This window comes from Mauremys mutica, chromosome 25 (assembly GCF_020497125.1).
Source record: "Mauremys mutica isolate MM-2020 ecotype Southern chromosome 25, ASM2049712v1, whole genome shotgun sequence".
NCBI lineage: Eukaryota > Metazoa > Chordata > Testudines > Geoemydidae > Mauremys > Mauremys mutica.
In genome coordinates, this window is record NC_059096.1 from 4714630 (window position 1) to 4739515 (window position 24886).

General features: G+C 62.1%; 1 protein-coding gene across 7 annotated transcripts in view; it reads left to right on the top strand.

The window, feature by feature from the left end:
• SRCIN1 (SRC kinase signaling inhibitor 1) overlaps positions 1-24886 on the top strand; it is a 180341-nt gene that overhangs the window by 139218 nt on the left and 16237 nt on the right. For all 7 annotated transcript variants that reach the window (XM_044999461.1, XM_044999464.1, XM_044999465.1 and 4 more), the window contains 16 exons: positions 2258-2450; positions 3636-3834; positions 4198-4291; positions 5803-6632; positions 8020-8112; positions 9156-9199; positions 10848-11026; positions 12884-13059; positions 13454-13575; positions 16100-16247; positions 17287-17587; positions 19042-19285; positions 20777-20931; positions 21029-21181; positions 22262-22390; positions 24177-24236. In XM_044999461.1, coding sequence (XP_044855396.1) covers positions 2258-2450; positions 3636-3834; positions 4198-4291; positions 5803-6632; positions 8020-8112; positions 9156-9199; positions 10848-11026; positions 12884-13059; positions 13454-13575; positions 16100-16247; positions 17287-17587; positions 19042-19285; positions 20777-20931; positions 21029-21181; positions 22262-22390; positions 24177-24236 — 3120 coding nt within the window. The remainder of the gene's footprint in view (positions 1-2257; positions 2451-3635; positions 3835-4197; positions 4292-5802; positions 6633-8019; positions 8113-9155; positions 9200-10847; positions 11027-12883; positions 13060-13453; positions 13576-16099; positions 16248-17286; positions 17588-19041; positions 19286-20776; positions 20932-21028; positions 21182-22261; positions 22391-24176; positions 24237-24886) is intronic.

Genomic DNA, 24886 nt, shown 5'->3' on the forward strand with positions numbered 1-24886 from the left:
CAGGTGATATTTATCTTGGGGCGGGAGGAACAGACCAACGACTTGTTCCTGACGGGGCCTCTTGAGCGTTATTCGCCCTCTTGCTCGTGACGATGGATGGGAATCTCAGCCCCCGCCGTTGCCCCGGGCCTCCCAGCCCGGTCACAGATTGGATCTTGTCCTGTGTACGTGTGCTTGTGAGCAGATACCCAACGGCAGCTCTGACGCGGAGCAGTGAGCACGCGGCTGTGCTGAAAGGAGCCGTGTGGCCCCCACAGCCGGCCTGGCCCAGATATGGCTGCCCACTGGGTACCAAATATCTCCCTCACACTAAAATCCACAGGGCAGCACAGATACAGTCCATCCCAGCGTGCCCAGCTCCCGTCCCTGTCCCCGGCCTACCTCTCTTGGGGCCGGGGCCAAAGCCCATCTGAAAGACTCCCATTAGCTCCCCCTCCCAGCCAGCAGGATCAGGCCCTTCGAAGTGAGAAACCGTTTTCTCGCCGTTTGCCGTTTAAAGACCCGTTTTGCCGATTGTTTTGTTTCAATGTAAATTGCAGCCAATTTTCTGGCAGTTATTTACGGAGAGAACGTTTTCAACCCATAAAACTTCCTCACGCCCCAGGATTAATTAACGTTTCCAATTAATGCTTAATTTAAATGACGATTATGGCTGTTATCATTTCACATGGAGGGGGTTGGTCTTAAAATAGAGCTGCTGTCCCTTCTACGCCCCCTTTCCTACACCTCAGGAGCTGTTTGTTCTCTGGGTTTGATGCGTCTGCTGTTGCTTTGCATTTCTGGAGATCAGCAGCCAGCCGGTTTCCATGTTGAGTCAGAGCCGCGTGGCAAGGTCCCGGCGTCTCCGCGGGTGCAAGCCACAGCAGGATTCAGCAGCATGGCGTGTGTCTGTCTTCAGGGACGATGGGAGCAGGACTCCTGGGTTCCAGTCCTGGCTTTGACACAGACTCATCGGGGCGTGTCATGTGCTCACTCATTTTGGATGTCCAATTTGAGACACCTGCTTATAAACTCTCGGGGGCGGGGACTGTCTCTGACTCTGCGCATGTATAGCGCCTGGCGCAACAGGGACCTGATTTCAGTTAGGGTCTATGCAGCACCTGGCACAATGTCTCAGCTGTCTCAGCTGTAATTCAAATCCTATAATGTCCACAGAAAGCGAACCCATAAGCAATGAGAATTCATTCCAAAATCTGTATGGACATTTGTGGAAACGCTTTCCCCTATATTCACCCCAGGGCTGATTTCCAGAGGTGCTCTGCATCTGCAGCCCCCTAGGACTTCAGGTGCTCAACACATCTCCGATACAGACCCTTGAGCCGATGGGATGAGCGTATTCCTGGTGTGGGTAGATTTCTTTCCCTGGGGACCGTGTGGGGTGCAAAACGCATTGCCTTAGACGATGCATGTACCTGGTATGCTCTGTTCCTATATGCACAGCATACCGCATGCAGGGTTTACTGACATTTGTGCAGAAAACCCCTGCCCGCAGGCTGAGCCTTTCAACTGGGGGTATGTGTTTGGCTGTGAAATTGGACTCCTGGCGTATTAAACTTTTACTGCTGTAAACCCAATCCCTTTACGTCCGCCTAACTCATGCAGCCGTAACCTTTGCCGCTGCTTTGCTCCCAAAATAAGCCGGGCATTTAAGCCTCCTGGGAGCCAGTTCCTTGCCGTTATGGCTGGCGACCCTCCTTTAATTGCTAAAATTATTCCGAGGCCCCCGGTTCTGTTGCCAAGTGGCCATTGCCGTCTTGATTGTAACCAGTGAGATAGAAGGACTCAGAGGAGCTTGGAGTGCAAAGGGACTGTCTGTAAATTACGTAACACGTAACTGGGTGATTTTTCAACGGCCCTGGTAACACAGTGTCACCCTGAAACACACATGCCAAATGAAGGAGCTGCTAAGGAGGTTTGAGACTGCAGCCTGCCCGCTGCGGGCGGAGGGCGAGCCAAGGACACAGCAGATGGTCGTACATGCTTCACACAAGAGATCAGGGAGGGTCTGCACTGAAGTCGAGTGTAGAGTCTGGAGCACGGGGCACAGAACAAAGCAGTCCCCTGACACTGCCTCCTTGGGTCAGACCGAGCCCACGGCTCACCAGTGCTGCCTGGGGTCTCAGGAGGCACTGTTGCCCCATGGGGGTGTAGAATGGGACACCCTGCCCCGGGCACCCCATCGCTCCGTGAGTTCTAGCTAGCCCGGGGGGGGAGGGTGCGGGGGACGTTCTCTGACCGCTCGTCTCTTCCGTTCCAGACCAGAAGTTCCCGGCACTCCCAGGGCTCCCAGCCCGCCCTGGCCGATCAAGCCAAACTCTCCTTCGCCTCAGCGGAGTCCCTGGAAACCATGTCTGAAGCCGAGCTGCCCATTGGATTCAACAGGATGAACCGGTTCCGGCAAAGCTTGCCTTTGTCCCGCTCCACCAGCCAAACCAAGCTCCGGTCGCCAGGTACCGCAGGCCGGCTCCCACTGGGTCTCCCTCGGGGGCGTTTTAACCCGTCGCCCCATCAACACGTCCACACCTGCCATGAGAGCTGGGGCTGGCAGAGTCCATTGGTGGGACGGGGGGCTGACTGTGTGTGCTCCTGTCTCCCTCTAGTGGCTGCCTCTGCTGACTACAACAGCCTGCTACTTACTGACAGCTGAGGGAGCTACTCCTTTAGCTCCAGCGCTAGGGGGTTGTGCCTTTGATGACCCATGGCATTCATACGTGTAAGGGAGCAGGGATCAATGGTAGGGTACCTAGGAATGACCACACTCAAGTGGATCAGACCAGGGGCCTATTGTCAGTATTGTGCCAGCTATTGTGCATTTTGGCATTGAAGGCATTTATGGGTGACTTTGTCCGTAGGGGGAGAAACCTCCTCCTAAAGCCCCCATCAGCCAGGAGCTGGCTGCTCATCAGGCCAGCCGTTGACTTTTCTGATCTGCAAACGCTGGTCACGTATTGTTCCCCGGCCCAACAGCTCCACTGCATAGCCACCAACAGCCCAGGGCTCCGGTCAGGCAAACCCAGGCCACTCCCCCTTTCAGCGTCCAGAGAACTCCTGCGGCTGTAAGGAGCGGATGAGATGAGGGTTCCTTCCTGTGGGGTGGCAGCAGCTGGGATCTGCCAGGTGGCAAGCGCCGGAGATCGTTGTTGCTTTTCGGGCGTGGCTGGGGAAGGGTTGAGACGCAGAGTGGGGTGGGGAAGGAAGATGGGGATCAAAATGATCCCTGTGGACCGGCCAGGGCTAGAAATCAGCTTTGCAGTGGTGTTGAGTGCAGCCGCAGCCCTGGCGCCGTTTGGGGAGGGTTAAATACGGCTCTGGGTGGGAAGTTTGCGGCTAAGCCCGGGTCACTAGCACTTGGTTTTTAAGTAAGATATTGGACTTTAATATATGTCACTCTTCCCTGGCTTGAGCAGTGTTTTACTGGCACTGCTCTGGACGTGACTATAGAATAATAACAATAATATGGGGTCTATAGACCCCCAAGGAGATGCGGAAACTGAGTCACAGAGCCAGGAATAGCACCCGGGTCTCCTGATTCCTAGCCCCTTGCCCGACATACTGGGCTGCTGCACTGTCAGTCAGTGCCTGCTCAGAGCTGTGTTTTTACCTTTTCTCCCCTTCTCTCCCGTCTCCGTTTCCAGGGGTCCTTTTCCTGCAGTTCGGGGACGAGACGAGGCGCGTCCACATCACCCACGAGATCAGCAGCATGGACACGCTGCACGCCCTCATCGTCCACATGTTCCCCCAGAAGCTCACCATGGGGATGCTGAAATCGTCCAACACCGCCATCCTGATCAAGGACGAGTCGCGCAATGTCTTCTACGAGCTGGAGGATGTCAGGTGAGGGCCCCCGGGAAGGGGGCGGGGGCCGCAGGCACGCTCAGTGGGGTGGGGAGAGCGGGGTAGACAGAGGTTCTCTTCCAGCTGCGCTCAGAATTCCAACTCAGGTTTGCTCCCTGCATGGTGACAGCACCAGTGTGTTTGCCAGGCCAATTCCCAGATGCTTCGGAGCAAGGGAAACTCCTCTCTTGTGCACATGCCCTGGCTGATCGGCGTGGCCCATCCCTCCCTGACCCCGCAGCAGACGGACGTCCTGGCGCGTGAGATTTGTTTACTCCCATTGTAGCACGGAGCGAGAGGGCTGCTGCTGCAATCCGCTCGGCCATTGGGGTGCCCAGCTCACTGCTTCGCCTTCTCTTTCAGGGACATCCAGGACAGAAGCATCATCAAAATCTACCGCAAAGAGCCCCTCTACGCCTCCTTCCCAGCCTCGCACATCACCAACGGGGACCTGAGGGTAAGGAGAGGGCGGGTGAGGGGGGCTGTCCCACCTCTGGGGGAGGGGCTGTCTCAACTTGTCCCATCTGGGAGGGAGAAGAACTCTTCATGGGGCCAGGGCTCTCCCATCTCCAGGTTGGGTTTGGGGGAAGAACGGTGCCGGCAGATGCGCGCGCACACGCACGGGCTGTCAGAAGCTGGAGGGCAGGCATGGCTGTGAGCACAGAGGCCTTGCTTGGGTGGAGAGCCAGGGGGGCTCGGGGAACACGGGGGCCTGGGTGTGTTTGTGGAAGGAGTTACGGGCTCCCATTTGTCAGCCCCAGCTGCAGCGCCGTTAAGTGTTGCTTTAGGAGATTGGATGGTCTGAGCCCTGGCAGCGGAGTCATAAACATGCTGATTAGGGTATTAATCAGAGTAAATTGTTGTGCTCCTGGAGAGAGGGCGAGGGAGCTGCAATCTGCCAGGGCGTGTGGGATGCTGCTGATCTTCATTTCTCGGGTGCATCAAGGTGAAGGCCCAGGGAGGACTGGTTCTTCAGGGGTTGGGTTTGCAGCAGGATTCCAGTCTCATCCTAGGAGGGAGGGAGGGAGGGCTGGGTTTGCACTGGGCTCTGGTGGCCTGGTCTTGCCAGGAGTGGGTGGGGGTGGGGGGTGGGTTTCTGGGTTTACTCCAGGATCTGCCTTCTGGCCACTGCCGCCTCTACTGACCCTCCCCACTTTGTGTGATCTTCCCTGGGCTGTAAGTCCCTGTGGCAGTGTCCTGATTTCACAATGAATGTGTGTATGTGTGTGTGTGGGGGGGGTGATTATTTGGCTCTGCTGACAGCATGTGTGTGTGTGTGCGTGTGTTTGAAAGCGTGTGTGTGTGTGTGTGTGTGTTTGAAAGCATCGATGTTTACCAACAAGCTGCTCACGCCCCGCAGGGCTTCCCTCCAAGCCTCCAATCCCAGTTTTCCTTTGCGAGAAGCAGCAGCGTGTGAGTGAGTGTGCGCGCGCGCGTGCGAGATCACCCCCACACGACAGACTCTAGGCCTGGTTCTCCATTGCCCTGCCCCCTCTGCAGCCATTTACACTAGTGCCAAGCGGGTGCAAGCCGTGGCCATCCGGGGGCTGGCAATGGAGGATCGGGCCCTTCCTTGCACATGGCCCCGGGCTATGGGCTGCAGCAGAGGGGCGGGAGCTAGGCAGGGTCGGTATCCCCGCCCTCCTGTCCTGTGCCCCTGTCTTCCCAGGCCCTTCCGCACCACCCCACGTGCCACTGACCATCCCCTGCCGCAGCTCGGTGTGTGAACTATGAGCCGCCAGCACATCTAGGGGGGTCGCCAGGGAGAACGGGGGGGCAGCGGGGGAGGAGAGAGGTACTGTCACATGCACGTGCAGCACAGCCGCAAAGGCAGCTCATCTCCGAACAACCCCCTTTTGCGGGTCTCCGGGCCCCGCTCTGGAAGGGTTCTGCCCAGGCAAGGCTGCCCCAGATGGTGGGCCTGGGGCTTGCCCCACAGGAGGGGTGACACTTCTCTCTTCCCTGCAGCGGGAGATGGTTTACACCTCCAGGGAGTCGTCCCCCACCCGCCGGCTGAACACCATGTCCCCAGCTTCCCACCTCACCTCCGGCTCCCCTCCGCCCGTGCTCCAGTCTTCCTCCCCCTCCCGCTCCCGCATGTCCTACAGCGGCGGGCGCCCGCCCTCCTACGCCGGCAGCCCCGTGCACCACAGCGAGCGCCTCTCCAACCTGCCGCCCGCCCCGGGCGTGTCGCCCAGCCCCAGCGCCATCCTGGAGCGCCGGGACGTCAAACCGGACGAAGACCTGGCCAGCAAGAACATGCTGCTGGTGAAGAACGAGGGGCTGTACGCCGACCCCTACGGCATGGTGCACGAGGGGCGGCTCAGCATCACCTCCACGCAGTCCCTGGCCGGCATGGGCGACCCCTTCGCCTACGCCGGGGGGCTGTACAAACGGGGCTCGGTCCGCTCCCTCAGCACCTACTCGGCGGCCGCCCTGCAGACGGAGCTGGAGGACAGCCTCTACAAGCCCAACGCCCAGATCTACAGCGACGGCTACGGGCCCAGCCTCGGCTTCCGCATGCCCCCGTCCTCCCCGCAGAAGATGGCCGACGGCCGGCTGGTGGACGTCCAGCAGGGGCAGAGCCCTCACAGTCCCTACTCGGGGCCGCCCAGCAGGTCCTCGCCCGTCCGCCAGTCCTTCCGCAAAGACTCCTGCTCCTCCGTCTTCATGGAGAGCCCCGTCAGCAAGCCCCGCAACCCCAGCTCCTCGGGGCCCCCCGAACTCTTCCCAGGCCCCGGGGATCGACCCCTGTCAGGGTTCGGCCCTCCCGTGCCCGCCAAGGATACGGAAACAAGGTAAGGGGCGGGGCTTGGATCGGCAGCTTCCCAGCAACGACTGACTCCTGGGTTTGCCGTGTCGGTCAGATGGGGAAACCGAGTCACAGAGAGGAGACAGTCGTACAGCAGTGGCAGAGACGGGAATTAGACGCAGTAACTGGCTCTGAGCACTAGAGTATGATCCAGCAATACAGAAGGCAGCAGAGTTTAGTGGTTTGAGCTGCGGACTGGGCCTCAGGACTCCTGGGTTCTTTTTCTTAACTCTTTCCTGCTGTCGGACCTTGGCTAATGCATCAGGCAGGTTATGGAGGTGGGGGAATCTGGGGTCTGGGTCACTTCTTGGTGCCGCTTGGTAGAGAAAAACTTCAGTGGGATGACGAGGAGGGAGGATGGTCTGGTGGATAAGGCTCTGGGCTGGGATTCAGGTAGACCCAAGTTCAGTGCCTGGCTTTTCAGGGGCGCCCTGTGTCACTCTGAGCTGGAGCTTTGCTGCCGCTCAGCCCCCATTGTGACGCCGATGGCCGTGTCTGCACCCACGGCGCTGCATAGTCAGGGGCTGAGGTGGGAGCGAGCCGGGCAGTCCTGCCGGGACGTCCATCCAGCTCTTTGCAGCACGCTGGCGTGAGTCAGTGGCCATGCAGACATACCCCATTGGAATCCTGGCCCCTTATCACTCTGTGCCTCAGTTTCCCTGGCAGCCTGTCCCTATCCCAGCTTATCAAACGAGGGGCCCCACACAAGAGGGAGAGATTCTGTCTTCCCCACCCTGTGTATGAAAAGCCCCCATTGTAACAGGAGAGCTGCATTCAGGCAGGTAGCTGGTATGGAAATAAGCCATTATCTTGCCTTTCATCTCTCTGCGCCTGTCTCTTCATCTCCCAAGCAATGATGGTCTCATTTGTTGTTCCCAGGGCCGTGAGCTGGGCTGCCAGGGGAGGGTGGGGGGAGCCCTTCAGGATCTGTCCCGGGGGAGAGAGATGGGGGAGGATGGAGGCAGACAGCAAAGGGCAGCGGAATTAGCAGCGCTGTCCCGTCACGGGCTGCTGTACCAGCAAGCGCCTGCGCCAGGACCCTCGTTAAATATTGCCCGGTCTCTACTGCCAGGGATGGGGGGGGGAGGCTGGAGCAGAGAGAGAGAGACGGAGGGTTGGATCCCAGCTGGCGCGAATGGACGTGGGGAGGGAATTGACCTCAAGGGAGCTCCACTGATCTACACCAGACAAGGGTCTGGCCCTGAGACCCCAACAGGGTTCGAGCACCTGGGGTGTGGATCCAGATGGGGCGTTCTCCTGGGCAAGGCCAGGACCCTGGGGTCCACAGGCCCTTGGCCTCCCCTGCGGATACCCGGCCCTGGAGGGTCCGTCTGCTGGAGCCCGGCTCTAACCCAGCTCCTTTGCCCCCCAAGGGAACGGATGGAAGCCATGGAGAAGCAGATCGCCAGCCTGACGGGGCTGGTGCAGAGCGCGCTGCTCCGGGGCTCCGACGGCGACACCCCCAGGTAAGGAAGGGGGGCAGGAAGCCGCTGATCCTGCCCCAGCTTGGCGCAGGTGGCAGGTTGGCCGTGATCCGGCCTTTCCTGGCGACCTCAATAGCCACGAGCTGCATCCCGCAGTGTCCTGCAGGGGGCGCCGGGGGCTATTTTATAGGAACGCGGCGCGTTCAATGGAAGCGCGTGGGGATTGGAGGCTTCAAGCCGCGCCCAGCGATGCGGCTGCCGAGAGGAAACCAAAGGGCGCGGCGCATCGCTCTCATCCCCAGCGGCCCCGGCGGATTCTCCAGGGGGGTGGGGAGAGCGCCCCAGACACACGGGCCATCTGCGAATGAGGCCCTGATCGCCGCTCCCCCGGGATGGTCACCCAGGGCTGACAGCAGAGCAGGGCCCGGGGACCAGGCCTGTGCCAGGCTCTTAGGAATGGTGCTAAGGACCACGCCCACGGGTCCATGGGGCCCAGCACCAGCTCCTGCCGAGCAAGGTTCCAGATTCCCGCTTCGGGGCAGCTTTGGCCCAGCGAGCCTCTTCCTCTGAGCCAGGAGGGTCGACAGCCCTTCCGAAGTGCTTGGTGTCCCGTCCTTTCACTGTGGATTTCTCCGGCTCTGGCGAGTCTTTGTTCTGCCTGGACTCGCTCCATTCCTGCTAAGCTGCGGGCTGCTATCTTGTGGCAGTGAGTTCCACCGGCTCGTGGCGCCCAGCGGGCCCGGTGCTGATGGACACTCAGGCCAGTGCAGGCAGTTCTAACAGTGCAAGGGGGCCTCAGAGTGGCCGTAAATCTCACTGGCTCCCCACTCAAGGCCTCACGGCCCAGGGGAACCCCAGCATGGTCAGCTTGGGACGGGAGAGGCGAGATCTCCCTTTGGGACCGTTTGAGGGGAGAGATTAGGAGGGGGCAGCATGACCCCAAAACGTCTCAGTTAACATCCTTCTCCGGGCACCTCCCCCCCACTCGTGGCTTAGCTCGGTGACCTCCCACCTTTGCCAGCTCTCCTGGGCCGGGGCTGGGGGTGTTTAACCCGCTCTCACCTGCCGCCCTCCTCTCCATGCAGCGAGAAGACGGACGCCACCAACGGAGGGACCCCCCCGTCAGCATGTGAGTGATGGAGCCGCAGCCCCAAGCCCCGCCGGTGCACTGGGTCCTCCCACTCCGGGGGCTGGGGAGCCGCCATTGGGGTAGCTGGCCCCAGGTCGGAGGGGAGCGCGTGGGATTTCGGGCTCCAGGGGCGTGTGGGAGGGGCCTCCAGGGCTCCCCTTCCTAGGCCGGTGGCGTCGTCCCTCGAGGATGGGTCCCCGTCCTCTGCCCCCTGCCCCTCTCTCCAGTGAGGAACGTGGCTTCTGAGGGAGCCACTGAGCAGCTCCACAGAAAGACCCAGGAAGCCTGGCCCGGCCCCACCCCACACAGCAGCTCCTCCCCCACCGGCCCATCCCCACCCCACCCCACACAGCAGCTCCTCCCCCATCAGCCCATCCCCACCCCACACAGCAGCTCCTCCCCCACCGGCCCATCCCCACCCCACACAGCAGCTCCTCCCCCATCAGCCCATCCCCACCCCACACAGCAGCTCCTCCCCCACCGGCCTGGCCCCACCCCACACAGCAGCTCCTCCCCCACCGGCCCATCCCCACCCCACCCCACACAGCAGCTCCTCCCCCACCGGCCCATCCCCACCCCACCCCACACAGCAGCTCCGCCCCCCCCGGCCCAGCCCCCCCCCACCCCACACAGCAGCGCCTCCCCCATCGTCCCCTTCCCACCCCACACAGTAGCTCCTCCCCCACCGGCCTGGCCCCACCCCCACACAGCAGCTCCTCCCCCACCGGCCCCTCCCGTCGCCACCCCACACAGCAGCTCCTCCCCCACCCGCCCTTCCCCGCCCCACCCCACACAGCAGCTCCTCTCCCACCGGCCTGGCCCGTCCCCACCCCACACAGCAGCTCCTCTCCCACCGGCCCATCCCCACCCCACACAGCAGCTCCTCCCCCACCGGCCTGGCCCGGCCCCACCCCACACAGCAGCTCCTCCCCCCGCAGCCTGGCCCGGCCCCACCCCACACAGCAGCTCCTCCCCCACCGGCCTGGCCCGGCCCCACCCCACACAGCAGCTTCTCCCCCACCGGGCCGCCCCCACCCCCACACAGCAGCTCCTCCCCCCCGAGCCCGTCCCCACCCCACACAGCAGCTCCTCCCCCACCGGCCTGACCCCACCCCACACAGCAGCTCCTCCCCCACCAGCCCGGCCCCACACACAGCAGCGCCTGCCCCACCAGCCCGGCCCCACGCACAGCAGTGCATTCCTCGCTTGGTGCTCTAAAATCCCCTCCTTGCCCACACTGGGAGCACCCAGATGATTTATTCTGTTTCTAGGGGCTCTTTGGCAGCTGGTTTCTTGCTGCCTGGTCTCGATACAATTCTGGGCACCAAACCCACTCGCCTTTAGGCAGAAACAGGGCTGGGTTTAGCCGCAGGACCGGGCCGGGAAGTGGGTTCTGTGGAAGGTGGGAGAACCAGATTTGCAGACCCAGCCATGGCGTGGGGTGTCTCTTGCTGGTGGGGACCGGTGGGCTGTGGAAGGGACACCAAGGGGAGGTGCCTTATGTTTATGTAGGGTCTCCCCTCCAGACTGCAAGCACCATGTGTGTCTAGAGGGGGGAGCAGAGGGGGCAGAGAACGAGGGAGAAGGGATGGGAGCCTTCCCCGGACTTAGCACGGCATTCGCTGTCCTGCTCTGTTCCTGCCCTCAGCCGCCAGCCGGAGCTGCACAGGGACTCCGATCTCTGCCCCTTCGCACCCCTCTGCCACCAGCACCCCGGCCGGGCAGCCGACGGCCATCACCCGCCTGCACATGCAGCTGCACCTCCACGACCTGCAGCAGAACGCCAGCGACCTCCGCAACCAGCTGCAGCAGCTGAAGAAGCTGCAGGTGAGGAGCGCCAGCCCGGGGCGCCGTCCGGGAGCGTGCCCGCCGGCTCTCATCGGGGCACATGCGGCTCAGGGCCAGGCGAGTCGGGCCTTGCCTCCTAGCACAGAGCTCCTGGCCCCAGTGGCAGGGGGTGGGGACGGTCACCCGCAGGCAGAAATGGCCCAGTCTGCAAAAGGACCCCCGGAGTCAGGCCTACGCTGCAAAACAAAGTGTGGTCTTAACCCGGGTTCAAATAGCAGTGAAGATCCAGCCACGTGGCTTTAACCCCAGGCTCCCCCATCACTCACGCTGCCGTGTCTGCACTGCTCGAAGAACACCCCTTTGTCACAGCGTAGACAGACCCTAAGGAGGCAGCTTGTCCTCCATGTGCCATTGTGTCCTCCGCCTCTTGTCCGAAACCACCATCTAGCGCCTGTGGTGCTGGCGATACGAGAACCCGCCTGAGACCCGCCAACGCCCGTGGGCCACCAACGAGCCGTCCCGTGGCAATAGCCCCTGTGGGGGCAGAAAGCGCCGCAGCCCGTTCACCAGCCCTGAGCCCGCTGTCCTGCTGCTCAGGGCTTGGACGCAGCAGCTTCTTGGCCTGGAGCAAAGCAAAGGAGCGTTGGTTGGCAAGGGGGGATTGGCTGTTCCGTGTCCAGTTAAGATCCGGGGTAGCGGAGCAGCGTTCCCCCACAGCCACAGCCGGGCCCCCCAATCTCCCTCCTCTCTCCCTGCTAGCTCGTACCCCCACCCGCAGCTTGCACCAGAATCCCACCCTGCCTGCTGAGCGGTGCTGGCCCTGGCACTGGACGGCCAGGCAGATGGCAGCTCCCCGTCAGGAGCCAGGGATTTTGGTGGCCAGGCCCAGCTTTTCTTGGCCTTGTCTAGCGCCAAAGCTAATTACCAGGGACAGATTTGGGGGGAGCGGCGGTTCCGGCTGGCGCAGCAGAGATGGGGGAGGGGGAAGCAGTCCAGTCGGACCGGGGATTCCTGGGAAATACATCAGAGATCAAAGTCCAGCCTGTGCCACACCCACCCACCCGTGTCTGTCTCGCCCTGACCCTCCTTGGCAGACCCTGCCACAGCCAGGATTGCCAGGCGAACCAGCGGGGCCGAGCCCGGTGGCTTTGCCCGGGGAAAGCACGCAGAGTGCAGGGGCTGGGGAACCATCTTTGCCAGCTGTTTGATTTCCAGGCTGACCCGCGGGTGGGCACAAGAGCCGGCCTGGTAGTCGTGATGAAGGGTGGTTGGTTGCTCTCCAGTGGGACGGAGGAAAAGGGGATCCCCGGCGAGCCCCCCAACATGTGTGCTAGGGCTGAGATGCACCCACCTGTCACGCTGGGGGGTTAATGTGTAATCGACTTGTCCCCGCCAATGCCACCACCACGTTCTCCCCCGTGCAGTGACAGCCTCATGTTATCCCCAGAGATGGGGTCAGCACCTCACATGCATGGCCCTGGGGAATCCCCCCCCGTCCCCAGCTTGTGCTGGCAGGGCACTTGGCTGCTGGGTGGCAGCCCCCCAGGTTCCCAGCCAGCCTTGAATCCCTCCCACCCTTCGACCTCCTATGTGCAAACGGGAGCTCCCTGTCTCCTGTTCTACTAGGAAAGACTCCCTTGCTGAGCTGGGGTCCTGGCTCCCCGTGCCTTGCTCCAACCACTAGATCACACTCCCGGCTAGAACTGGGAATAGACCCCAGGAGTCCTGGCTCCCCCTGCCCTGCATTGCCATTCTGCGTGTTCGGATCTGTATTGGGGGGCGGGGACAGAATCGGTCGGCTTTTCCGTTTCCTCGGTCTCCCTGAAGTATCCCCAGTTCACGCCCTCCCGTCCCTTCTCTGTCCCCCCACCCCACCCCGCCTCTCTGACCTCACAGCTGCAGAACCAGGAGACGGTGAAGACGATGCTGCGGCGGACGGAGACGGAGATCAGCGTGCGGGTGACGGACACCATGCGCAAGCAGGAGGACCCCCTGCAGCGCCAGCGCAGCCTGGTGGAGGAGGAGCGGCTCCGCTACCTGAACGAGGAAGAGCTAATCACCCAGCAGTTAAAGTGAGGGCGGGATTGGGGGGGTGGGGCGCCCTATGCCTGTCCCTGACTCTGCCTATGGCTCTGCCTTCTCCGAGTGGGCCTGGGGACGGCTCTGGGAATTAAAGTCTGTGTGGCCAGCTCCCCAGCTGGTATAAATTGGCCATAGCACCAGTGGGCCAGTTCGGAGAGGCCGCCAGTCGGCCTTCATGCCGGTGCCTGATCCTGAATAGGTACCAGAGCTGCTAACGGCCCAACGGGCACAGCCCGGGGCCTGAGCTGCCAGCTGTGCGTGCGTGCCCCAGGAGCCCTGCCCGCACTCACCGATCCAGCCCAGCTGCTCCCCTTCCCCCAGCTCCCCCTCGTCCTGGCCTGGCGCGGCGGACGGGGGAGTGACATTCGCACGCTGTGCTTCCAGTGACCTGGAGAAGTCGGTGGAGAAGATCCAGAAGGACAATCACCGGCTCGTCCCCGTGCAGGAGCTGGAGGAGAAGGCCATGGTGCTGAAACAGCTGGGGGAGACGCTGACCGAACTGAAGGGTGAGAGGGGGTCGGTGAGAAGAGAGGGCCGAGGGCCGGGGGGGGACCCAGCAGTGCGTAGGTCTGGGGGCTGGTAGGATCATGGGCAGGATTAGCTTGCACTCCTGAATGGTATCCAAGCGCATTCAATTGCACCCGTCAGGGATGGCCTAGGTTTGCTTGGTCCTCAGCGCCGGGGGCGGGGGCTGGGCTTCATGACGGCTCAGGGTCGCTTCCCGCCCTCCATTTCTGCGATTGTGTGGAGGTGGATGCGGGGCAGCCGTGGAGATGTGTGTGTGCCGGGCTCCGTATTCAGGATGGTTTGTGTGTGCGTTTGCAGGTGCACTTGTTGTTTTAGTTTATGTAGGAGGCTGTGCCCGGGGGCATATGTGCCGACAATTACAGGTGTTTCTGTGTCCACATGTACAGCGGAACCAATGAGAACCAGGCGTCCAATCCCCTTAGGCAGCTTTCAAAGCTTCACCCAGAAGGTGTTTGGACCTTTGATTTTATTGTGGGGTTGGCTTGTGGTTTGGAGCTGGCAGACGTGAACCTGGAATTGCACACACATGTGTGTTTGGTTTGTTGTCTGTGGAAGTTTGCATATGTCACATGTGTGAACCAGATGGTTACCAGGTGTGTAAGTTTGGCTGCGTGAGTCGTGTTTGGGAGTTGTATGTGTCTGGGTTGTAGGTGTATTTGCATGTCTGGGTTTGTGTGTGTGTCTCCCTGCGTTGGTGTGTTCACGTGCTTGTATTGTATGTTTACCTGTGAGTTTGTATGTATTTGGGTTGCGTGAGCTGGTGTGTGTGTGTGTGTTGTGTGTTGCCTCCCTGTGTTTGGGTGGCGTGTTGCCTGCATGTTTGGGTTGTGTGTTGCCTGTGTGTTTGCACGTCTCTGGGTTGCAGGTTTGCATGTATTTGGGCTGCGGGCTGGTTGCACGTGTCTGGGTTGTGTGTTGCCTGTGTGTTGGCGTGGCTGCACGCCTGCCGGTGTGTTTGCGGCTCTCCCACGTGACTGCCTGCGTGGCTGGGTCCCGGTTTGCTCTGCTAGCTGTCAGAGGGAGTGCCGGAGACGCTGCCTGAGTGGATCTGACAGCTCATGGTGCTTGTGGCTCTGCCTCGGCCTCCCCTGCCGCCAGGGGCCTGCGCTCAGCCGTCCCCCCAAGCCATGGCCCATCTCTGGGCTGGAGTCCCCCTCCCCTCCTGTAGCAAAACCCCCATTGAACATGGCAGAGTTTGTGCTTCCCGGAGCCAAGCCAGCTGCTAAGCGTAGGTGTGTTAAGAGCTGCCGCGGGCATGGGAGGGCATGGGAGCGATGGGAGGGCATGGGAGCGATGGGAGGGCATGGGAGTGGACGGCCAGCGGACAGGGGGCTGGGCTTGGCCTGGCCTTTAGATCAACCAGGGAGAGCGCCCCTCCCCCATCACCCCCACCTGCCACGTGGATGCGGAAGGTGGCCGGCAGCCGGAGCGAATGGGTGGAGCACAAGGCTGGGAGCCAGGAGCCCCCTGCGTTCGAATCTGGCCCCGCCACCGACTCGCTGCACGTCCTTGGTCAAGGCTCCCCGTGCCCATGGCGGGTGCCCCTCTCCCACAAGTGCAGATAACAAGTTACTGCTGCCCCACTTTCAACCAGGTTTGACCCACTAGCTCCGCCCGTCACCCCGAAAGCAGTGACAGCCCTGGCCAGCCCCGACAGCGAGAAAGAGAGGGTCCAAACAGCCCAGCGAGCAGAGGGGGTGTAACCGCCGCCCTGTGCTCAGGGTGAACGTAACAAACAGCAGGAGCCTCCTCCCACCCGGGGGAGGCTGCCCGAGCATCTGAACCGTGTGGCTGGTGGGGGGTTGGCTGGGTCAGGGTGGGGGCGTGGGAAGCAGGAGAAAATTCAGAGCCGCAGAGAGAGGAGGCACTAGACCCAGTGTCGCCTCTCTAGGTGTTTCTGTGAGTACAGGGTTACCGTATTTCAAGGTCCCGAAGAGAGGGCACTGCCAGGGGAAGGCAGGGGGGACAGTTTCTGTGGCAATACCATCCCAGGCCCCCCTTACTCCTGCGGAACGGCCTTCAGAGCCAGGTGCCCGGTCAGCAGCCGCTGCTCGCCAGCCGCCCAGCTCTGAAGGCGAGGGGAAGAGGACAAGTGAGGGAAAATGACAGACATTTGTCCCTATGTCAGAAATCCCCCGGGATGGAGATTGGAGGGCCAGAAAAGAGGTGGCGTTCAGGGAAAGCCGGACGTACGGTAACCCTGCGTGAGTAGGCAGAGGGTGCTCTGGCCCTGCGTCGTGTGCGTGGCGGGGTGTGCCCATGGCAGGGGCTGTGGCGGCTCTGCCTGCACAGGGAGTGCCCATGAGCTGCTGCTTGCAATCACGGGAGCTTTTCTCCTAGGACGGACGGGGAGGAGGGTTTTCCCCTACGTTCTCCCAGCCGTGCCAGGCAGACGTGGGCAAGGCATAGCCGGGTGTGTCTCTGGGTGCAGGGCTTTGCGTTCCCATGCAGCGGGGAGGGGCCTCCCTGGGCCTGCTCTGACCCTGCTCCTCCCCCGCCCAGCTCACTTCCCCAGCCTGCAGAGCAAGATGCGGGTGGTGCTGCGGGTGGAGGTGGAGGCCGTGAAGTTCCTCAAGGAGGAGCCGCACCGGCTGGATGGCCTGCTGAAGCGCTGCAAGACCGTGACAGACACCCTCGCCCAGATCCGCAGGTGAGCTACTCGCAGCCTGGATCCACAGGGGAGTCCTGCTACCCCACCCCAGGGCGGGTCCCGGCTCCCTGGGCCCAGATCCTGGTGTGCCCTCCCAGTCTGGATCCACAGGGGAGTCCTGCTACCCCACCCCAGGGCGGGTCCCGGCTCCCTGGGCCCAGATCCTGGTGTGCCCTCCCAGCCTGGATCCACAGGGGAGTCCTGCTACCCCATCCCAGGGCAGGTCCCGGCTCCCTGGGCCCTGATCCCTGCTGGGGCAGAGGGAGGGGTCTGGTTCCTCTCTCCGCTCCACCAACGATCCCATTCTCAGTCACCCCTTTGTCAAATTTCCCAGCCAGCCCCTTCGCTCCCCGTATCCATGCCCACAGCCGCTCTTCGTCCTCTGCCCTGAAGCCTGCGCCTGACGGTGTTTGGGCAGCTGGGCTCAGATCCTCCCAAGGGATTTGGGCACCTCAATACCTGGTGTCTGTCCGTGCACCGATCAGAATAATCTCACAGGTCCCTTGAGCTGCCCCGTCTGTCCGTCTGTCTCTATCCGCTCATTGTCTTTCGTCTTTGAGTGGAAGCTCGTTGGGGCAGGGGCTGCCTTTTTGTTCTGGGTTTGTACCGCACCTAACACGACGGGTGCTCATCACACCCTCTAGGCACCCCAGTAATTACTGGAATACAAACGATGATCATTAGTGCTGCCTGGGAAAGGACGATTTAGTCCTGGTGGGAAATTTCAATTGAGTTTTGAATTGTGAAATTTTGTGTGTGCGTTTGACCAAAAAAACCCCAAACCCAACAGCGGGATGGGGAGGGGAGGGGGTTGAAAAACCTTTTTTGGTTAAAAAAAAAAAAAGTTTGTTTTGAAAACTGAAAACGCCCCATTATTTGGCGGTTGTTGATAAACGTATCGACCCACACGGAACCGTTTGATGTGGTTGAAAATGTGTTTGGCAACAGGTTACAGCACTTCCTGGCTGCGCTGCCCCCACCCCAGCCCCCCAACTCCCCAGCCCCCCATGGGGACCTCTGAACTCTGTTCCATTGGCAGGCAAGTGGATGAGAGCGTGTGGGCTCCGTCCAACAACCTGAGCCAGTCCCCGAAGAAGGTGGCATCAGAGACCGATTTCAGCAAGGGTCTGGATTTCGAGGTCCCCACCAGCCCCCCGATGAACCTCCATGACCTGACCGCCTCCACAGATACCCTGGGCATGCCGGGCTTCGGGCAGAGCGGCCCCCAGCCCCCCAAGAGCAATAATCCCTCCCGGGCTCCGGAGATGGTGCCGGCCAAGACCCAGACGGGCCCCGAGATGCCCGGCAGGAGGAGTGCGGACAAGGCCGTGTCCGTGGAGGTGAGAGCTGGGGTCGGGGGAGAGCCTGGCGCTCCTGCGGTGTTGTCTGGCCTGTCGCACACCCAGGAGAGGTTCAAGGCCAGGCCTGCAGGCCAACCCTGTTAGGAACTGAGAATAAAGTGCTCCGGGATTTTTCCACTGCAGGGCTTGAATCAGCCCTGTCACTCTGGGGTGTGTGCTGTAGGAGGCGCCATCTCCCCACCTATCAACATTCCCCACTGAAGCAGCTGTTGTCTTCTCTGCTGCTCAGTAGCTCCCCCGCTGGCTGCCTGCACAGGATAGAGCAGCCTGGGGGCTGCTCTGACATGAGGCGGCTCAGCGTGAGCCGAAAGGGAATCCTCTGGGAGAGAATCTGCCCTGGAGTATTGATTGGGGCCTCTTGATCCTTTTGAAATTGGTTTGGAAAAACCGGGCAGTGCTGGGTTCAACCTTTAGTCCTGGAGTCTATTTATAAGGAGACCTAGAGCTTAGAGCAAGGGGAGGCCAGGGAGTCAAGACTTCTGGGTCCTGTCCCCAGCTCAGAGACGGAAGTGAGGGCTCGTGGTTAGAGCAGGCAGGGCTGGGAGTCAGGACTCCTGGGCTCTGTTCCCAGCTAGAGGAGGGGAGTGTGAGCAGAGAAAAGTGGACAAGGAATCAGGCCTCCGAGGTGCCATCCCCACCTCCACCACTGACTCACTGTCACCTTGGGCAAGTTGCTTTCCCCTCTTCATGCCTCAGTTTCCCCAGTGATGATTTCCCCAGCTCACAGGAGGGGGTGTGAGGATGATCCAGGTGGCAGGGACCCTTCCTCTGCAGGCAGAGTCACTTGCTGGGATCATCGAGATGGATCTCACTGATTCCCAGCCGGCGCCGAGGCCTGGGGCCTGGGTGGCCCCTCTTGCTCTCCCGGTCCCTGCCTGTGGCTCAGTCTCCTGGGATGTGAAATGCTTTGGTCTAACTCGTTTTTGGGCTTAATACAGGGACGTGTGCGGGAGGTTTTCTGGCCCAGGCTATACAGGGTCAGCCTAGATTAGGAGTTCTCAAATTTCACTGCACCGCGACCCTCTTCTGACAACAGAAATTATGACAGGACCCCAGGACGGGGGACTGAAGCCTGAACACGCCCAAGCCCCACTGCCCCGGGGCTTTGGCCCCAGGTTCCAGCAAGTCTAAGCCAGCCCTGGCGACCCCATTAAAACAGGGTCCCGACCCCCAGCTTGAGAACTGCTGGCCCAGATGATCCCTTCTGGCCACAGACTGTATGAAACCCTCTAGTGACTCAAACCCTTTGGAACAGCTATTCCCGGGCTTCCTCCCAGAGCCCCCCAGCCTGTACCCCGGGATTCTGTGCAGCTGGGGGTGGAGCTGAGTGCCCCAGATCCTCGTACGGGTGCCACCTGTTCCCTGGGACGGGGAAGGCTCCCCCGGCCCGGCCCCCCATGCAAGCCGCAGCGAGCTCTGCTTTCTGCCGGCAGGCCGCCGAGCGGGACTGGGAGGAGAAGAGGGCAGCGCTGACCCAATACAGCGCCAAGGACATTAACCGCCTCCTGGAGGAGACCCAGGCCGAGCTCATGAAGGCCATCCCCGACCTGGAGTTTGCCGCCAAGCACAAGCAGGCCACCGGCAGCGCCGCCTCCACGCCGGAGCACAAGCCCTCCAAGCCGCAGCATGCACAGAAAGCCACCGCCAAAATCGACCCCAACGGCCGCAGGGGCTCAGGTAGGGGACAGGGCGGAGCGGGGGAAGGGGTGGTCAAAAACCAGGGGTGCCCTTGGTAACACTTCCCTGCCTCAGCTCTGAAGGTGCCCTCCCAAGTCGCACCCCCAGACCGCACCCCTCTTCAGCCTCTCTGCTACCCGCAGTGAGTCAGGACTCCTGGGTTCCATACCAGGCTCTGGGAGGGGTGTGGGGTCAGAGCGGGGGGGGGCCAAGAGCCAGGACTCCTGGGTTCCATTCCTGGCTCTCGGCGAGGAGTGGGCTTTAGTGGGGCGTCAGGATGCCTGGGTTCTATCCCCAGCCCTGGGAGTGCCGTGCAGCCTAGGGATTCTGCTCACACCCAGCTGCTGCGTTGATTCCTGCGGGATGCTAGCTCTGAACCTATCCCCTCCCAGGCCGGGGCAGCCGTCTCCCTGCGGCCCATCAGCTGAGGAATTCGGCCAGAAAGGGATTGAGGGGGACATGAGCATGGGCACAGGTAGTGCACCCCTGCAGGGCTGGTGTGTCACACACACACACACACACACACACACACACACACACACACACACACACACACGGCATTAGCAAATCTATAAGGATGGCTGAGGCTGCAGCGCCCTCTCTTGGCCAGCCTGGGAAGTGCAAGAGACTCTCCCTCCCAATGCTGGCATGTGGCCTGCTAGGACCATCTGCAGTTCAGACCAGCCCCTGGCAGCTCTTCCAAGCTGCAAGCAGGACCTGCTCTGAGCGCCGCGCTGCTCCCTGGTGGAGAACCGTGCTCCGTGCAGGAAACACGGGTGAGCCTAGAAACTCAGCTGGGTTGGCATCAGGGGGGTTGAATGCGGTTTCGGAGGGTTTCCCTGCTGCCTTAACCAACGGGTCCTTAATGGAAGGGCTTTGCACCAGGTATGGGAACTGCTGCATTTCTGTCCACCGCCTGTAATATGGACTGAATTTTAGAGCTCATGGTGCTGGCTAAGCTGCCCCCAGATCTACTAATGCACCCAGAGCCCCGTTCCTGCAAGGTCCTGAGCACCCTGTCAGGTTGCGGAGGGCGATCAGCACCTCGCAGGATTGGTCCCCTGATCCATGGCTAGCCCAGCCCTAGGCACGTCTGCCTCTCGGGCTGCGCAGGGCCGGTTGTGTGGCCGACCGTGCGCTGGGGCCTACGGGTGAGGTCCCCGGCGCCCTGTAACCCGACCCAAAAGGGGTCAGCAGCCAGGCCCTCCGAGCCAGAGGCAATCGGCGTGTCCTACGTAAGCCGCTGCCCTGTTGCAAAAGCCACAGGGATGTTCCCATCACACCCACGCCCCAAAGAGCACACGTCCTTCCTTATTGCACCGGCACATTCACAGGTGGGGGAACCCCCCAGGCTGGGCTGCCCCACACCCGCCTGAGCTGTGGACCCCTGGGGATTCTGCTGTGCCCCGCTCGACCGTAGGAGAGTCCCTGGCTTGGGGTGGATCAGGGAAGAGCCGGGCCTTGCCTCTAACAGCCCAGTTGTTTCCCCAGACGAGCTGACAGTCCCCAGGTATCGGACCGAGAAGCCCTCGAAATCGCCGCCTCCCCCCCCTCCTCGCCGGAGCTTCCCTTCCTCCCACGGGCTGACCACCACCCGCACCGGCGAGGTGATCGTCACCAGCAAGAAGGACTCCAGCTTCATGAAGGTATGGGGCGGGCTCCCCGGGGGGGGCGGGGAGCGGGGAGCCCCGGCTGGCCCCGGACGCCCAGGGATGATCCCCCCGCCCCCTCTCGCCCTTGCAGAAGGCGGAGTCGGAGGAGCTGGAGTCCCAGAAGCCCCAGGTGAAGCTCAGGCGGACGGTGTCGGAGGTCACCAGGCCCGCGTCCACCCCGCCCATCATCGCCTCCGCCATCAAGGACGACGACGAGGAGGACCGGATCATCGCCGAGCTGGAGGTGGGTGCCGAGGGGGGTGGGAGGGACACACATGATGGGAGCCCGCCCAGAATGACCCCCCCCTCCAGTCACCTGGGGCCCGATCCTGCACTCGCTCAGGAGGAGGAGCACTGCCATCACCAGAAGCAGGCTCGGGCCCCTGGCACACAGGCAAGGAAGCACTGCCGCCTGGGGGAGGCACTGGGGAGGGGCAGTCGATCAGGTCACAGTGTAACCGGGGTAGTGGTCTGGTCCTAGCGTCTCCGCTCCTGGCTTCACGGAGGGACAGCTGGGCTCGCCAGCAGTCAGTGGGTTCGATCCTCCAGGGGCCCAGCAGGCTCAGTGTGGGGGGGGGGGGCACCGGGCTTTGGCAGAGCGACCCCACCCCTTCACTCCAGGCTTCCGGCCGGTTTTGGAGAAGGGTAGATTGGAGTCCCCGCGCCCGGGATGGAAACCCTGAAGTCCAGGTACCCTGAGACAATCCATTCAGACACCGTGTCCTGGGGGGCACCAGAAATCTCCCCCGAAAGCTGGCGCTTGCCCCATTTCCACACATCAGACAGAGTCGAGGGCTAGACGTCCGGGACACTTCTTGGGTCCTATTGAGTTCCCCCGTGGCTGGCTAGCACCGGGGGCTCCCTGGTCCAAACCCACCGAGTATCTAGTTTGGGCGTCCAGCCCCGCTTGAAACCCGTTTGCAGACACCCCCATCGGACCGAGTGCCAGGGGAGTGGATGAGCCAGGCCGTGATGAGAGCGGCAGGCAGGAGAAACGAGCTCCCTGTCCCAGAATCAGAGCCACCAGAGCCCCTGTGTTCCCCTCGGGCTCCGTCCCAGGCTGGGCCGGGGTTCTCCGTCCCCAGGGGACTGGGATGCCGCAGGGCACACGTCGTTCCAGGGGAGGAGCGTCTCTGTGGCCAGGTTTCCGGCTGTCACTTTAACACCCCCACACCAGTGCACAGCCGAGAAGAGCCGCTGTCTCGCCCGCAGCGAGCTGGCGTCGGCGCGTCTAGGACGAGGCCAGGCTAGGGAGCGGCAGGCCCGGGGCTCCCTCTGCCCGTCTTATTTCTGCTGCACAACCCACCGTGTTCTGACTCCCCAGGTGTTTCAGAGAAGCTCTGGCTCCCCATTTAACCCCAAGTTCCGCTGCGACCGGCTCGCGGCCGCCGTCTCCCCCGCTCCCGCAGACTTGTGGCCCAATGGGGCCGCGCTGGCAGCCGAAGGATGGAAGGTAACAGCTTGTGCCCGATCGCAACTCCCTCTTCCACCCGGCTGGCTGCCGCTGCACCTCTGCCCGGCCGCCTCTCCCTTCGGCTCCCCCCTTTCACGCGCTCTCCGGATTAACAAACTAACGGCTCCTCACAGCCCCCACATCACTCCCCGACGCTGGCGCGGGCTGGACTGACAGCACGGGACTGAGCACTAACCACCAGAGCGACAGCCCCTGGCGCCAGGCTCTGCACCCACGTGGGTGGGGCACAGGTGTGCGTGTGGAGGAGGTGCCAGCTCCCACCGGAGGGGGATGGAAGGGTCTCGTCACTGCACGCAGGATGCCTCACTGGAACGAGGGCTCTGGGGGGCGATGCATGTCGTGCCCTGGGGACAATGGCCTCGCCCCTGGCGCATGATCTGGTCTGAGCTGTGCAGGGGCCTAGCCGGGTGGCCAGCGGTAGGAGACACCCGGGTTCTCCACTGGGTCAGGGTCTGGCGCTTGGAGCTGCGATGGCCCCGTTGGGTCGGGTGTGGGTGGGAGAAGACGACCGAGGGCTGGCTGGCTGGCAGGCGAGAGCACAGAAAGCGGGAGGCTGGAAGCGGGTAAAGCCAAAGAGGGCGTGGCACGGGGGGGGCCAGAGGGTACAGAGAGGGGAGAAGATGGGCCTGGGGGAGCTGGACCCTCGAGCCTGGGGGTGGGGAAGAGCCGGGGCGAAGAGAGGGAGGGAAGGGACCGGGGGAGAGGGTAGGATTCTGCCCAAGAGCCCTGGGCATGATCCTTCCAGGCCCAAGGCCCGTCACACCCTGGGGATCCCGCCAGCCAGCAAGAGAGCTGGGCCCCTCCAGGCCGCTGCCGGCTCAGTGCTATGCAGAGCCAGTCGCTGCTGCAGAGAGTAACTCTCCTCCAGGCCTTCCCTTTGGAGCTGGGAAGGAGACGGTTCCCGGCAGATTCCAGTCCTAGGGGCCAATCCTGCCTGCAACCCAAACAGCTGGGTCAGCGGAGCCCTTGGGCATCCGCCCTCCCTCCCCATGGCTCATCTCCTCCTCCGCTGTCCCCCGCCGAACAAGGGTCAGATCCAACCAACCTGGGACTCACCCTCTGCCCCTGGCTCCGTGCTGGGAGGTGCTCCAGGAGCTGGCCAGGGGGCAGCATCCCAAAACATGCCCCGCGCCCAGCCGCCGCCTCGCCCTTTATTGACGGGAGCCATTGGCAAGGCCCACTGCTCAGAGCATGGCAGCCAAGGAGCTCCACTGTACCAAGAGGAGACGTGATGCCGCCCTGCGTGTCCCCAGCCCCGGCTGTCCTGCTGCCCTCTGCCCCTCTCTGTCTGTCGATCTCTTTCCCTCTTCTGCAGTCCCATCTCCCGCCGCGTCCCACTCCCGCACACCAGCAGCCGCGCTCCCCTTCTGCGCCAGACCGGCGGCTCTGTGCTGCCTTTCCTGCCCAGCGTGCGCTGCGTGGAATCGAGGGAGCTGAATCTCCAGCTGCTGGGTGGGGGCGGTGTGGAAGCCAGCCCCTGCCTCTTTCTGGCAGGAGTGTTTAGATCCTGGGTGGGGGGGGTTGGCTCAGGCCCAGCTCTGGTCCTGGATGTCGGTGCCTGGCCTTGTCGTTTTCCCCTCCTCCCCGCACCTGCCTTTGCTGGATCCTAGAACCCCGGAGGGTGGTGGTAGAATGAGACCTGCTGCGTCGGGGCACCCCATGCGGGGCCGTTCCCACACCACGAATCCCGGGAAATGGGGCGGCCCCAGCCAGGCCCGGCGGGAGGAGCAGAATAACCCGTCTTGTTGCCCTGTTCTGCCACTAGGCTGCAGCGGCCAGCCAGCCCGATGCTGGAACAGACTCCAGCCGCCAGCTGTCAGTCCAGGTAAGCGCTATGGGCGGGGGGTGTGGAGGGCCTGGGCAGAGTCCCTTGCTAGCCCCCAGCTGCAGACAAAGGAAGTCCTGCTAGCCCAGAATCCCCTACCCCTGAAAACACTAACACCTCCCTGCAGTGCACAGCTCGGCGGGGTCCCAGGCCCCTCTGCCTCCAGAATGTATTAGCCAAGCGGGTCAGAGACACACCCCTTGTGTGTCCCTAGCCTCTGACTGCCAGAAGCTGGGACTGGACGATGGGCTGGATCGCTGGATAATTGCCCTGTTCTGTTCATTCCCTCTGAAGACAGGACCATGGGCTAGCCGGACCATTGGCCTCACCCAGCCTGGCCCTTCTGATGTTCTAATGTAATAGTATCGGGCAGGATAGAGGCTGACTCGGCTCTTTCTCTGGGGATTTCTTCATTGTAGGGACCCACTGCATCTCCTCCGCAGTGCGTCTTTAACCCTGATTTCAGCTCTGTCGGCAGGCTCTTTAAACAGCACGTTGGCTACGTGTTCCCCAGGGCAGCAGCTATGCTGGTTAGGTGCCTAACTCCCATTGGCTCCTCTCACGTACCCAGGTGCACTGTACACTCCAGTGGGCCTCTAACGGCATCGAGAGGTGCCCCAAAGAGGTTACTGAACCCAAGCCCTCCCTCT